Genomic DNA, 16,570 nt, shown 5'->3' with positions numbered 1-16,570 from the left:
ACACTCCCTCCCTGGGACACAATCCCCCCACACCCCTCCCGCCGCCCCAAGTACATTCCATTATGCAATCTTAATTGTGGACTCTTGTGATAAATATTTTTATCTTATAGCATTGTCAAAATCGTAGAAAAAGAAGAAATTCTATTTGTTTCCCCTTCTAGTAATTCAGGGTGAAGCATTTTAGGATTTGTGCATCTCATTAATCCTCCTACATTTGCAGGGTCACTGATAACATACTTGCCATGGCTCGCCCATCCACTGAACTCATTGAAAAGTACCACATCATTGAACAATTTCAGAGGTAAATACTCTTCATTGTTCACATATTGTTCACAAATGTGTTTTTCTTTCATTGCTTTTTTTCTACAAATGAAAAGTATTTTTATTTTCATAATAGGAGTAATTAGTAATGCATTTTTTAAAATAGTCTTTCTATATAGGACTAATTTTTTTTTCCCCTTCAAGCTGTGGCATAAAAACCATAATTAATCTTCAGCGTCCTGGAGAACACGCTAGCTGTGGGAACTCTTTGGAACAGGAAAGTGGTTTCACTTACCTTCCTGAAGCTTTCATGGAAGCTGGCAGTAAGTTCCTTTTCCTTATTCCTCATGATGAATTATCAAGGACAGCGCTTAGAGACACTTCTTTGTCCTGCTCTTAAGTTAAAAAGGGGGGTGGAAATGAACACTTATTGCATGGAAGTGTAGGAGTCAAGAAAAATAAATGAAAACCCAACCTTTCTGTAAAATTTTATTAAAGTCACAATAAAAGGAAAAAATAATAGAAATAACGATGCCAGGATCTGTAAAGAAAAAAGAATGAATGATATTAATTCACTCTGATTGTAAATATTGTGACCCTTTTTCAGTATTTTCTTTTGTATTGCTGTTGAAAGTACAGTTTTGTTTTTCTTTTATCCTGTGTAATGAATATGGGAATGAGACCTTGTAGTTAGCATATTTCATAATGCCTGTAGAATACCATATTCTGTTCTCTGGTTTAGGGCTTTTCCATGGTCTAGTCCATAGGGAGTTGTGTAGTAACCCTAAAGCTGTACCTCTGGTGGTCCAAATCCACCGGTGATAGAGGGAGGAAAGTGTCATCTCTTCCAATCTTACCTACAGTCTCAAAGGGGTCACCTGTGAGTCATTTATAAGTCAAGGACAATGAGAGCTGAGATTATTTAATTCTTACTACAATTGTGTAACACATTTTTTGCCATTTCTCTTATACAAATGAGGCTGGCTACAGAGGCTAGACCTGCTACACTGACTTGCCCAAAATGATCCAGCAAAAAATTGGCAGTCAATCTATGAATATATTACATATTTACTATTGTAAAACAAAAATTTTTCTACTGTTGAGACTTTTTGTGATAATTTCATTGACTCCTTCACTTACAGCTTTGGAATGGAATCCACTGAACATGTGACATTCAAATCCAGGAATGTAAATTTGTAGTTGCTTTTGTTGTTAGGTGCTCTCAAGTCTACTATGACTCATAGCTACCCTAAGAACAGCAGAGAAACCCCTATGAACCTTGCGCCACCATCATGATCTCTCCCATCCTAAAACTCAAGAGTGTACTCACTGTGTCAATATCATTGAGGATCTTCCTCTCTTTTACTGCTCTTTCACCTTTCCCATGCTTTTTCTGAAGACCACCCAATCCTGAAGTGTCTGAAGTACATGAGATGACGTTTCACCATCCTTCCCTCTATGGAGCACCCCAATTGCATTTCCTTCAAGGTAGATTTGTTTATTCTTTAGGCAGTCCATGGTATATTCAATACTCTTCACTAACACCATGATTCAAAAGCATCACCACTTCTTCAGTCTTCCTTTAGTCATTATCCACCTTTCACATATATTTGAAGCAATTGAAAATTCTATGGCTTGGCTCAGGTGTGCTTTGTTTTTAAACTGATGTCCTTGTTCTGTAGTACTTTGAGCAGATCCTTGAGAGCAGATCTTCCCAATACATCACATCTTTTGGTCTCTTGAATGCTATTACCATGGATATTGTTTATAGATCCAAGTAAAATGAAATCACTGACAACATCAGTCTTTTTCCCATCCTATCATTGACCCAGTGGTGAGGATTTTTGTTTTCTTTATATTGAGATGTAATCCATATGAAAGTCCATCATCTTTATTATTTTGAAATGTAAATAAGTTTATTTCTAATCTGTTTTGTTTTTATTCTGGGTAGAAAAATCCAGTCATTCATTAGTAATTTACATATATTTGTATGCCAAGATTATTTTCCCTCTACAGCTAAGTAATTTGAGTATAGATTATTAACTTATTTATAATTATACTTTACCATAATTCTTTCATTGACACAGTGACTGTTTAATCATGTGTTTAATCATGGTGACAATGTTATGTTTCTAATCATAATTCATAGGGTTACTCTAAGTCATGGTTGACCAACAATAATTTTTCCTGGCTTAATTTCAACATGAAATGTCTTATGTATTATAAATGATTCATTGATGATGAACTTAAAATATAAAAGACCTGTCTTTTTAGACTTGTGTATTCGCTGAGATCTTACTTTAGACTTTTAAACTTTTCTTTCACTTTCCCCCCAGATGTTTTTGTAACCATATTTTCTGTATGTTGATTTGTTTTTCATTCTCTTTTTCTATTCCTAGTTTATTTCTACAATTTCGGATGGAAGGATTATGGTGTAGCATCTCTTACTACAGTCTTAGATATGGTGAAGGTGATGACATTTGCCTTACAGGAAGGAAGAGTAGCTGTTCATTGTCATGCAGGGCTTGGTCGAACAGGTAAATCGAAGGAGAAGATTTATTGTCTTATAGGTATATTTAAAATATATAAGTGATAGTATTTTCTAACGACAGAAGATAAGTGTTTCTAAGAATCTTTCCAAAGCTTGGAGTCAAAATGAAGAAGTAAATAAAATATGTTTAAGTGTCTTAAATAATTTGTTAAAATCACTGGATGTTCATGCAAGTGTTCTTGAATGACATAGAGCTGAAACTTCATATTTATTAATAGATTAGTTTCTGAAAGGAGATAAATGAGCACCCTGATATTCTTCTTTAAAGGATAAAAAACCCTCCAATACATTGTTTTAATATGTAATGTGTAATAATGTCATTATTATGAATGGAATTATTAGTAGAAATTGTAATCATTATTTCACTTAAGTTTTTAGCAGTTAACACAAGTTGAAAACTGAAATTAAATTACCTGGTACAATTAATATATGATCACCCACCTTGAATACTATACAGTGATGGAGATTTAGTTTTGACTGAGTTAAGCAGGTATTATAGTTTAACTGAAATTTAACTGTCCTTGGGAATTGCAGGGAACATTTTCACTCTCCTTTTTACATGGTATTTCTGCAGATAGTTTTTACATACTTCGAGGAGAAAGATGAGCAGTCTTTTCTTGTGTGATTTACAGTCTTTGAAAACCTGTTGGAGAGTCAGCTATGAGTCAGTTCCAATTTAATGGCATAGAACAACAACAACAAAGAGATTTTGTGGCCCAGTGGTAAGAAGCTGCACTGCAGTCCCAAAAGGCACATGGTTCAAATCTTCCACCGCTTCACAGGAAGAATTGGCAGCCTCCTCCAATGCAATTTACTGCCTCTGAAAACTCATTGAAGGGTCAGCTATGGGTCAATTCCAACTCCATGGTATTCAACAATTGTGAGATAGATAAAGGAGCTCTAATAGTGTAGTCCATAGGTAATTGCATTGCTAACCAAGAGGCTGCTCTTCTTAGGTAGTTCAAATCCACCAGAGGTTCCTTGGGAGAAAGAGAGACAGTCTCCTCCCAGGCAGCTTAGAGCTTGAGAAAACCTGTTAGATGGTCAGCTATGAATCAGTTCTGACTTGACAGCTGTGAGTTTGAGTTTTAAGTGAGAAAGATTTTTTTAGACTATGAAATTGACTTAGTGACAACTAACAACAACAATTATGTACTAGGGTACGTGCAATTTTAGAGTTTATATATTTTTCATATCTAACAAGATACAAACTTGATAATTCATGTAGAAGCCAAAAATATTTACATTTTAATTTTATATTAAACATTGTTTTACTAAATTATTTTTAAATTAATTATTTTAAACTTGATTATTTATTTCAAACACATACTATTATATGCAACATTTACTCTCTTATGGTTGGCTTCCTTCATAAGTGCTTATGGAAAAAGAATTATTTTCTCAGTTGTTGTTTTATGTGCCATCAAATCACTAGCGACTCATAGGGACCCTATGTACAACAGGCCTAAACCCTGCTCTGTCCTGTGCCAATCTCACTGTCTCCAACACACCCACCCCAATTACCCTAGTCACTAGATCAAACCACCACGTAGAGGGTCTTCCCCTCCTGTGCTGTCCCTCCACTCTCCCAAGCATATGTCCTTCTCCAAGGACTGGTCCCTCCTTGCAACATGTCCAAAGTATGTCAGACAAAGCCCCAGAATCCTTGCCTCCAAGGAACAGCCTGGTTTAACCCTCTCCAGGATGAATCTGTTTGTTTTCCTAATCATCCATGGTACCCTGAATACTCTTCTCCCGCACCACAGTTCAAAGGCATCAATTCTCCTTCTATCCTCCCTAGTCATTGTCCAGCTCTCTAACGCATAGCAAGTGATTGCAAAGACCATAGCCTTAGTCTCCAGGGTGACACCATTCCTCTTCAGTACTTTGGAGAGGTCCCTAAGAGCAGACTTTCCCATCTTAATACGTCTTTTAATTTCCTGGTTGCTGATGCCAAGACTGTTGACAGTGGAGCCAAGCAAACTAAAGCTGTAAACAATCTCAATCTCTTCACCATCCATAACTGATGCTGCCAGTGGGTGGCTTAGTGTGCAAGGAGTTGTACTGCCAATCCAAAGGCAGACAGTTCAAATCGTCCAGCAGTTCCACAGGGAGAAATATATACATTTTCTCAGTAGGGTGAAAAATATTATTTACTTTTAGATACAAGTCTGGAAGAAAAGTAGTAGATTATGAAGGTGAATAATCTCATAAGAAAAAAGATGTTCATATGCCAGAAAGAGTGCCAAGGTAGAATGTATCAGGGGGATGGGAAGGAGGCAAGCAAAAAGTATATTGCTTGATTGAATGGAAAATTGTGAGAACTGATTAATCCTTTAATTTACTTGTCTCTTAGTGGTGTAGTGTATTGCATGTTGGTAACTGTCAGTTAAAGGTCTTTAGTTTGAATCCACCAGGTGCTCTTTAGGAAAAAGATGAGGTCTGTGCCAGTTAAGGTTTTCAGCCCTAGAAACACCCTTGGAAGTTTGCCATGGTTGGAATAAACTCCACAACATTACGTTGGGCTTGGTTTTTGTTCTGTACATCACATACTACTAAGAGATGATTAAGATAATCTTTCCTCCAAATGTTCTTGGTCTAAGAGAGAGAGGGCCATATATTTAGATAGTAACAGGTAAAATTTTACTCAATAATTAACACCTATGCAAAATATTTCAGTTATAATTATAAATCATCCTCAAAATGTGCTTGTATTTACATGATTTCTTAACATATTTTAAAATTTTAAGTCACCAAAGAATGATAAAAAAACATAACTCTCCTCACTCTAATCTTCTTTTCTTGCTTGTTTAGGTGTCTTGATAGCTTGTTACTTAGTTTTTGCAACAAGAATGACTGCTGACCAAGCAATTGTATTTGTTCGAGCAAAGCGACCCAATTCCATACAAACTAGAGGACAACTCCTATGTGTAAGAGAATTTACACAGTTTCTGATTCCTCTTCGCAATATATTTTCTTGCTGTGAACCTAAAGCACATGCTGTCACCTTAGCTCAGTATCTAATTCGCCAGCGTCATCTACTTCATGGCTATGAAGCACGGCTTCTAAAACATGTACCAAAAATTATTCATCTCGTTTGCAAATTATTGCTGGACTTAGCTGAGAACAGGTCAGTGATGAAGGAGGAAGTGTTAGACGTACCAGACCTCTCTGCTGAAATAGAAAAGACAGTGTCTGAGATGGTCACAGTGCAACTGGATAAAGAGTTAATGAGGCATGACAGTAACACATCAGATCCTCATATTCCTGTGGCAGCAGCGGCAGCTCTTGAGAATCAGGATGTCGTTCTTTCCAGTGAACAAGAACTTGACCCTCTTTGGAAGAGATGGAACATTGAAGACCTTAAACCACTGACTCATTTGAAAAGACGTCTCAGCTATAGTGACTCAGATTTAAAGCGGGCTGAGTTACTTTTAGAACATAGTGTGACCCAGTGGATGATGCCTGCCCAAGTCTTGCTTTGCCATAACATCAAGGAACAGAAAACTGTAAGCCAATGTTATGTTCCTCAGTCTCCACAACTCCATTTAAATAAAGAAACGTTGGTCTGCCATACATTTTCTTTCTGGACTCAAGCTAAATTTGGAAGCTTGCAAGGACTCAAAGATGATGAATTACCACTATTCCAGAAGCATATTCCAAAAGAAGTGCATCAGAGTAGAACCTTTTCACCTGGTGTCTCAGCTTCAAACAACCCTAAAGAGCTAATTATACCCAACTTTGGAGCTATCCATAAGGAACCAAACCATTGTCACCATCAAGTGAATCACTGTCATTGTGACAGTCCTGATAGTTGGGGTCAGAGGGCTATCCTGTCAGGTGGTGGAACTTGCTGCCTCCCTCTTGAGTGTGATTCTACTCCCAAAGTAAAATTCTCTGTAGTACATGAAGACAAAGAGAGCAAAAGCTTGGCTCAAGTAGCACCACAAGTTGCTTTGCCATCTGAATTGAGTGTTACAGCAAGGAGAATACTGGCAGCTAAAGCTCTGGCAAATCTAAATGAGTTTGTAGAAAAGGAAGAAGTTAAAAAGAAGGTAGAAATGTGGCAGGTATTTATATTTCACTTAATTGTGTGTGAGAGGGCAATATAATGGATTTTACTAAATTTGTTACAGAAATTTAAAGATATGTATGTATAACACTTAAATTTTTTAAACAGTTTTATTATTTTGTAATTATATAACAAAATTACCAGTTCTAGTAATTTTTAAGTATACCATTCATTGATGTTAAGTGTATTCTCTTATGTTACATTAGCATCCCTGATATTTGTTGCCAGATCTTTTTTATCCTCTCAACAAAAAGTCTAAACCCATTTAACAACAGTTCTTCATTTCCCCTCAGCCTCAGCAATACTCTAGTTCTATTAGCTGTCTATGATTTTGCTTATTTTAGATACCTTATGTAAGTGGTATAATAGAATATTTGTCCTTTTGTGTTTGGCTAATTCTGTCTTCAAGTTTCATTCCTTTTTCATAATATTGTATAATATTACCTTAAAATGCTAATAATATTTACTATACTTATAGTATTTACTACACTAATAACACTGAGAATGGGTTTTTTTTGGTTTTTTTAAATTTTTTGTTATTAAATTTTTTTAATTTTAATGAATATTTACAGAGATTTGGGGTTTTCATTCATTCATTGTTGCACTATAACACTGAGAATGTTAATAATACTGTATAATATGTACATCATATGAAACATTTTGTTTATTTGTTGAGGGATACTTGGGTTGTTTCTGCCCTTTGGCTATTGTCAACAGTCCCACAGTGAGCACAGTCCCTGTTTCAATTCTTTTGAGTATGAGTATGTGCCTAAGAGTGGAGCTGTTGGCTCATGTGGTAATTCTGTTTACCATGTTAAGAAAGCAACAATTTCCACCACTCACTCACTGATTTCTGTTCTGTCAGAACCAACTCACAGCTGACCCAGAGGGTTTTCAGAGTCGAAATCAAGTGGGAGAGATTGCCCATCATTCTCCCTTGGAGATGCTGGTGCATTTGGAACTTCCAGTTTTCTGATTTCTCCACAACCTTACCAACTTTTGTTATTTTGTGAATTTGTTTTGGTTCTTTGTGAGGTTTGTATTGTTGTTGTTGTTATTTTAATATATAATAGATTTCCCACTGTGTATGATGCAGGATTTCTGATTTTTAACTTCCATTTCCCTAGTATCTAACAAAGTGTGACAGTGGTTAAGTGCTCAACTGCTGACTGAAAGATTGGCTAGAAAAAAAGACCAGGTTTCATTCATTGTTGCATTGAAATGATAATTAATAAATAATTTTTTTAAAAAGACCAGGTGACTCCCTTCTATAAAGATTCTAGCCAAGGAAACCCTATAGGCAGTTGTTATCTGTTACATGAGGTTATCAGTCAGAAATTACTTGACTGCATTCAGTTGTTGTTGTTGTGTGCTGTTGAGTTGGAACTGACCTATGAGCTGACCCTCTAGTGGGTTTTTAGAAGCTGTAAATTGCACAGGTGTTCACTCAGAGCTCACTCAGCAGCAACAATGAATAATGGCCATGAACACCTTTTCATGTTTTAGTTGGTCATTTTTATAACTTCTTTAGAGAAATAGCTATTTAATTCCTTTGCCCATTTTTTAATTTGATGGGTTTTTAATGTCCTTATGTTGTTATGTGTCAGAGAGTTGGACAATGACTAGGGAGGATAGAAGGAGAACTGATGACCTTGAGCTGTGGTGCTGGAGAAGAGTATTCAATGTACCATGGACTGCTAAGAAAACATCTAAGGTTCATCATGGAGAGGGTTAAACCGGGCAGCTCCTTAGAGGCAAGGATTCTGAGGCCTCGTCTGACATACTTTGGACACGTTGCAAGGAGGGACAGGTACATCATGCTTGGGAGGGTGGAGGGACAGAGCAGAAGAGGAAGGCCCTCTATGAGGTGGATTGATTCAGTGACTGAGGTAAGCGGGATGGGTATATCGGAGACAGTGCGAGTGGCACAAGACAGAGCAGAGTTTCGGGCTGTTGTACATAGGGTCGCTATAAGTCGCAAGCCACTCAACGGCACATAGCAGCAACAACAAAAAGTTGAGAGAATTATATGTATATTACATTTTGGATATTAATCTCTTACCAGATTGGCAGTTTAAAAATATTGTCTTACATTTTCTGAATTATCTTTTCACTTTTTTTTTATAGTGTCCCTATCAAGATGTTTTCGGTTTGATGAAATCTAGTTTTTGTATTTGGACTGTTGATTCATTTTTAGAGGTTTTTTAAACATGTGGTCTAGGATAAGTGTCTAGATCATTCTTTTGCATGTGGATACTCACTCTTACCAGTATCATTTGTTGACATTTCTGTTCGTTTTCAATTGAATCATTTCAACACTATTGTCAAAAATCAATAGACCATGTATATAAAGTTGTATTTTTGAGCTGTATATTCTGTTCTAGTGATTTATATGTCCAACGTTGTGCTAGTACCACATTGTTTTAATTAATTACTAGAGCTTTGTACTACAGTTTGAAAGAGGAAAGTGTGGGTCTTCCATCTTTGTTCTTTTTGAATATTTTCATTATTTGTGCCCAGTCTCAGTTACATATGAATTTTAATATTTTGGGGTTTTTATTTTTATATGAGGGAAAGTTTACAAATCCTGTTTTTTAATCATTTATTTATGTATATTTAATAACATTGTTGTTACGTGCCATCAAGTCAACCACAGCTCTTATCAATCCTGTATCCTGTGCCATCCTCATGATTTCTGATAAGCATACTCTTAACAGTCGCTATGTCTTTCTTATTGGAAATCTTCCTCTCTTCTTTGACCCTTCACCTTTCCCAGCATGATGTCCTTTTCCAAGCCTGAACCACTCCTGACAACATGTCCAAAGTATGTGAGACCAAGTTTCACAATTCTTGCCTCTAAGAAACACCCTGGCTGCACTTTCTCCAAGATATATTTGTTGGGTTTTTTTTTTTTTGGTAGTCCATGAAATATTTGGGACTCTTCTTCATCATCACAGTTCAAAAGCATCCTGTCATCCTTATTCACTGTCCAACTTGCAGGTGCATATGAAGTAATTGAAAAGACCATGGCTTGAATCAGGCACACCTTCATCTTTAAATTGATATCCTTGCTCATTAACACTTAGGAGCAATCCTTGACAGCAGGTTTTCCAAATACAACACATCTTTTGATTTCTTAACTGCACTATGTGTATTTATTATAGATCCAAATAAAATTAAATCCTTGACAACTTCAGTATTATGTCTGTCTTCCTTGATGTTTCTGTTGGTCCAATTTTAAAAAATATTTATTTATTTGATATGGAAAGTTGTAGTCTGATCTTCTACAAGTGTTTTAAGTCATCTTCACCTTCAGTTTGTAATGATTACCATCTTCTTGGTGGATGAATTTTTATATAAAAATATAGTGTTCTTTCACTCTCATAATATATTTTACCATAAAATCTGTCTTATCTGATAACATAGCCACCCCTGCTTTCTTTTGAATCCTGTCTGTGTTGATTATCTTTTGCTTTCCTTTTACTTTTAATCTCTGTGTCTTTATAAATAAGGAGACTCTCTTACAGTAGATGGGTCACTTTTTGTTTGTTTAATAAATTCACATTGGAAGTCATTACTGATAGGAAAGGATTTATTTTCACTATTTTATAATTTATTTTCTGTATGCCTTAGAAATATTTCATTCTTTAGTTTATCATTTTGTGCCTTTTATGTATTAAGTTGAATTTTAGTAAGTGACTAAAAATATTTAGAGAAAGTTAACATAAGATTATTAAAATCTTAAATTTATTAAAACCTTGGCTGAATAATACCAACTTTGTTCTTGTTTGATATCATCGAGTCAGCTCTTAGTAGCGTTCCAAACAAGACATCAAAACTTTGCCAGATCCTATCACATCCTCTTAGCTCTGCTGTGTTAAGCTTATTGTTGCAGTCACTGTGTAAGTCTTTCTCATGCCAGGTACTCCTCTGTTTCTGAGACCCTTCACTTTTCAAGCATGATGCCCTTTCCCAAGAACTGGCTCTTCTGATAATATGTCCAAAGTATGTGGGATACCTACAGTTTTTCCTTCTAAGGAACAGTACAACTTTTCTTCTTTCAAAATAGGTTTGTTTCTTCTTTTGTCAGTCTATAATGTATTCATTCTTTACCACTATCGCAATTCAAAAGTATCAGTTCTTTGGTCCTCTCATTGGTTGTTCAGCTTTGATGTGCATACGAAGCAACTGAAATTACCACAGGTTGGTTCAAGTGCCTTAAAGTAGCATCCTTGCTCTTAAAAGAAGTCTTCTTTAAAGAATTCTTCTATATAGCACATTTGTCTGTTGCATTAGATTGTTTGATTTATTGACTTCCATTTTTTGCTTCTTTGGGTATTGATTGTGGATCCCAGTAAAATTAAATTCTTAACAATTTCATTCTGGCGAGTTCTGGTAGCCTAGTGACAAGAAGCTGCATTGCAATCCCAAAGGTGAGCAGTTTGAATCCTCCAGATGCTCTGCTAGAGAAGGAGGGGCAATCTCCTCCTGTACCAGTCAGATACAATTTAACGGTACACACACACAAAAAATACTTAAAAAAATTAATTTAAAAAATCATTATTTTCTCCATTTTTCACTACAATTAAAACATTTATGAAAATTTTTATTTTCTTAATGTTAAAGTCTAATTCATACTGATAGCTCTATTCCTCCATCTGCATCAATAAATCAATCCTCTTCACTTTTAGCAAGCAAGATTGTATCATCTGCATATCAGATTGTTGGTGAGTATTCCTACAGTCCTGATGCCCATTATTCTTCATATAGTTCAGCTTCTCAAATTATTTGCTCAGCATCAGACAGATAGAATAGGTATGGTGAAAGGATATAAGCATGATAGGTACCTTTTCTGTTTGTCTCCTTCTTGATCCATGTACACATTCCACATAAGTACAATTAAATATTCTAGAATTCCCATTCTTGTCTATGCTGTGAATTATCTGGATGTTTTTCATAGCCAAATGCCTTTACATAGCCAATAACACACAAGTAAACATCTTTCTAGTAATCTGTGTTTTCAGCTAAGATGCATCTGACATTAGGAATATCTTTTGTAACATAGCCTCTGAATACAGCTTAATTTCTGGAAGTTATCTGTTGATATACTAGTCCATCCATTTTGAATAATCAGCAAGATTTACTTGCATGTGATATTGGTGATATTATTCGATAATTTTCCACATTATGTTGGTTCACCTTTTTGTTTTGAATGGGCACAAATATGGATCACTTTTAATTGGCTGGCCCAGGTAGCTGTCATCCCAATTATTTGGCATACACAAGAACATACAGGGTGTTATCTGCTGAAACACCTTCATTGATATTCTATGCGTTCTTGAGATTTATTTATTTTTTTTTTTTGTCAATGCCTTCTTTGTAGCTTGGACTTCTTCCTCTAGTACCATTGGTCCTTGATGACATGTTGCTTCTTGAAATGGTTCAAGATCAACTAATTATATTTGGCACAGTGATTCTGTATCTTCATTCCATCTTCTTTTGAGGCTTCCTTAATCATTCATTTTGCCCAAGGAGTCCTTCAGTGAGTCACTTTCAGTTGGAAAAGAGACAAAGAGAGAGTATCGTGTTATATATATTTACTAGACAAGTACTCTTAAATCATCTGTATTCTTTTTTGCTCTGAATGAGCATATATAGGGGGGAAAACAGGGCCTGTGCACAAAGTTATCAGAAATACATAAAATGCACAGTAAAGATAGGAATTTGGGAGTCTTAAGTCAGTAGGGTCTTGACTTGTTAGCCTGTGATCCGATATAAATTATTTTACTTTTCTGTATTAGATCATTAGTACAAACTGCACTAAAAAAATTTTAACAAGGCTGCTATTTTCAAATAAATGACAAATGAAGTGTGTAACCTCACAGAAACACACTAATTTGCTTGTACTTTTTTATCTACTATTTTACCTCATTGTAATATATATTTGTTTTGTTCTCCAGGAGCCAAAGAAATGATGAATTTTTCTTTTTGTTTGGTTTCTGAACAAAGTTGGGAACTTCATTAACTCAGCACATTCCCTGCTTCTAGGAGCTTTTTTTTTTACATAAAATTTTATTTTAATTGTGATTTTAATGAACTTTTACAGAGAAGTTAGATTTTCATTCATTCATTGTGACATGTTTTACCCCCTCACCTTCCTTTCCCCCTCCCTTAGTTCACTTTTTTAAAAAATAGTCATTCCTTGTTGCACAATTAATGGAACTCGTGAGTTGGGAGGAGGAAATTCACCGCAGGGAAACCGAGACTTAGGGATTTCAGTATCTTAACCCAAGTATACCACATCCCAGTGCTGAACTGGAATAGGATCCCAAGTGCATGTCTTCAATGACTGAGCCTCTTCACTCTTTCCTACATGTTAAATATCAGCCAAATGCTATAATTCTTTCTTCCTTTCTTTCACTATTGTCTTCCTTTTTAGAAAGAACTAAATTCACGAGATGCAGCTTGGGAAAAAATACGTGGTGAACGAGATCCTTTCATCCTCAGCAGTTTGATGTGGTCTTGGGTGGAACAACTGAAGGAACCTGTAATAACCAAAAAAGATGTGGACATGTTGGTTGACAGACACACAGATGCCGCTGAAGCACTGTTTTTGTTAGAAAAGGTAAAGTAACTGTTAAACTAATGATTGCATTTCACTGAGCCCTTCAACATGAGTTTCACATATTGACATGAAATCCCGCATAAAAGGGGAATTCATACTGCTTTTCTGGGTCTACTTTATGAGTTTTCCCAAGAAAAATGAAAGCACTCAGTAAGATAGGAAATACAGGAGTAAGAAGGGAAAGTATTGACTCTTAATACCCAAGAGAACCATTTTCACATTTCTTTCAGTTTTATTACTTCATACATATTTTAACATATTAAATGTCACTTTAAAATACAACTTTAGAGTTCATTTTTGTTTAAAATAATAATGGATATTCTTCATCTATGAGTTTTTAATAAATATTAACTCTTAATGAGTATATAGTGTCCAATGTAGGAATATGCCATAATTAATCATATTTATTTTCAGTATTGGATATTTGTTTCTATTTATGAGCATGCAAATGTGGAAAACACTTAAGGTAGTTTTCAATAGGCATGCATTAATGTTTTTCATAAAAGGATGTATGTATATGTGTGTACACATGTATATATGTATATAGAGTTTGTAGAGTTATAAAATATCTCTTGTTGTTGTTGTTATGTGCCGTCGAGTCGCTTGTAACTCATAGCGACACCATGTACAACAGCCCTAAACTCAGCTCTGCCCTGTGCCAGTTGCACTGTCTTCGATACACCCATCCTGATTACCCCAGTCACTGAATCAATCCACCTCACAGACAGCCTTCCCCTCCCGTGCTGTCCCTCCACCCTCCCAAGCATGATGTCCCTCTCCAAGGACCGGTCCCTTCTTACAACATGTCCAAAGTATGTCAGACGAAGTCTCAAAATCTTTGCCTCCAAGGAGCCACCCGGTTTAACCCTCTCCATGATGAAACTTAAATGTTTTCTTAGCAGTCCGTGGTACATTCCATACTCTTCTTCAGCGCCACAGCACAAGGTCATCAATTCTCCTTCTATCCTCCCTAGTCATTGTCCAACTCTCTGACTCATAACAAGTGATTGCAAAGACTATGGCCTGTATCAGACGCACCTTAGTTTCCAGAGAGAGACCATTGCTCTTCAGTACTTTGGAGAGGAAAAAATAATAAGCTTGTCATGGAGTATATTGTTGTTGTTAGGTACCTTCAAGTCAACTGTGACTCATAGTGACCCTACAAACAATAGATCAGAATCTTGCCCTGTGCCTGTGCCATCCTCACGATTGCATCTGCCATGCCTGAGCTCATTGTTACAGTCACTATGTCAATCCATCTTCTTCTCTTTCTCTGACCTTTCTAAGTATGGAAGGAGTAGCTGTTCTTGACAACATGTCTAAAGGATGTGAGATGCAGTTTCACCATCCTTGCCTCTAAGGAGCACCCTAGTTGCACTTCCTCCAAGAAAGACTAGTTTGTTCTTTTGCCAGTCCATGGGATACTCGGTACTCCAACAACACCACAATTCAAAGGTATCAATCTGTCTTTGGTCTCCCTTATTTACCCATTCACCACCTACCCCTATCCACTAACTGAAATTTGGTTTCATGATGATAGGTATAGAATTCTTTCTCTTTATGTTCACTCACCTGCTCACTTGGTGCTGTTCAGTCATTTCCAACTCATAGCAATCCTCCTTTGGGTTTCTGAGGCTGTAAATCTTAATGGGAAGAGACTGCCTATCTTTCTCCAGAGAAGAAAAATAGTGGATTTGAACCACTTAAGATTTGTGGCATTTTGGCTAGGAAGGCAGTAAGCTATGGACTATGCCATCAGGCCTCCTTATTTTCATATATTGTTTTATGTATTCTTGTTACTCTTAAATCAGAACGAACTCATGGCTGACATGCCAGAGGGTTTTTAGAGGCATTAAATCGCATGGGGTTAGATTGTCCATGGTTCTTCTGTGGAGCAGCTGGTTGATTCAAATCACATGTCTATTTATTGAGAAATAATAAATGTTTTCATTAAAAATTTACTCTTTTTAATTCATGAAAATTTTTACTATTGTGAGGTACTGCTGAGTCGACTACAATTCATAGCGACCCAATGAACAAAAGATCTGAACATAGCCCTATCCTGGGCCGTCCTTATTATCTCTGATATACTCAAGCCCATTGTTTAAGTCACTGTGTTTATCCTACTTCTTAAGGGTCTTCCTCTCTTTTGCTGATCGTCCATCTTTCCAAGCAGATGTCACTTTCCAAGAACTGGTCCTTCTTTATTATTTTTTAAATTATTTTTATTTTCTAATTTTTGCTTACAAAATTCATTTACACTGTGTTTCATTTCTATACATTGTGTTTCATTTGCTCATTTGCATACATTGTGTTTTACAAAATTAATCAACATTGATCCATATGCTCCATTACCCCACCTTTTCAGGTTCATACTGGATCTTTCTTGATTTGTTCACCCCCTCCCCCTGTCCACCAAACATCTACAACCCTGTGATTTTTTGCCCTCTCAATGAAATGTGCGAGGAGCTAGAGTCAGAAAATCAAAAGGGCAGAACTCGTTCAGCATTTCTTAAGCTCAAGGAACTGAAGAACAAATTCAAACCTTGAGTTGCTATAATCAAGGATGCTTTAGGCATCTGCTTAGGCAGAATGTTAAATGATCCAGGAAGTCATTGTATCGAAAGGAATTGGCAGATACAGATGAATTTAATGAAATAACATTTGAGCAAGAGCCTATGGTGATGAAGGAAGAAGTTCAAGCTGCTTTGAAGGAAATAGCAAAAAATAAGGCCCCTGGAATAGACAGTATACCAATTGACATGTTTCAGCTAACAGATGCTGCCCTGGATGTGCTCACCAAGTTGTGCCAAGAAATCTGGAGAACAACCACTTGGCCAGCTGACTGGAAGAGATCTATATTTGTTCCCATCCCAAAGAAGGGTGACCCAATTAAGTGTGGAAACTACAGAAGAATATCATTGATTTCACATGCAAGCAAGATTCTACTGAAGATTATCCAAAAACAACTGGAACAGTACATCAACAGAGAACTGCCAGAAGTCCAGGCTGAGTTTAGAAGGGGTCATGGTACTAGGGATATTGTAGCTGATGTTAGATG

General features: G+C 36.3%; 1 protein-coding gene across 1 annotated transcript in view; it reads left to right on the top strand.

Moving 5' to 3' along the window:
- The window catches only part of LOC102852097 (protein tyrosine phosphatase domain-containing protein 1-like), a 49,796-nt gene that overhangs the window by 11,545 nt on the left and 21,681 nt on the right, over window positions 1-16,570 (top strand). Inside the window, 5 exon segments of the mRNA XM_006902569.1 lie at window positions 221-301; window positions 466-584; window positions 2,661-2,798; window positions 5,627-6,882; window positions 13,324-13,509. Coding sequence (XP_006902631.1) covers window positions 221-301; window positions 466-584; window positions 2,661-2,798; window positions 5,627-6,882; window positions 13,324-13,509 — 1,780 coding nt within the window.

Source organism: Elephantulus edwardii, unplaced genomic scaffold (genome assembly GCF_000299155.1).
Source record: "Elephantulus edwardii isolate Elephantulus edwardi_28Jun2011 unplaced genomic scaffold, EleEdw1.0 scaffold00429, whole genome shotgun sequence".
NCBI lineage: Eukaryota > Metazoa > Chordata > Mammalia > Macroscelidea > Macroscelididae > Elephantulus > Elephantulus edwardii.
The sequence above is the reverse complement of the archived record's forward strand: the minus strand, read 5'-3'. Positions and strand labels throughout refer to the sequence as shown.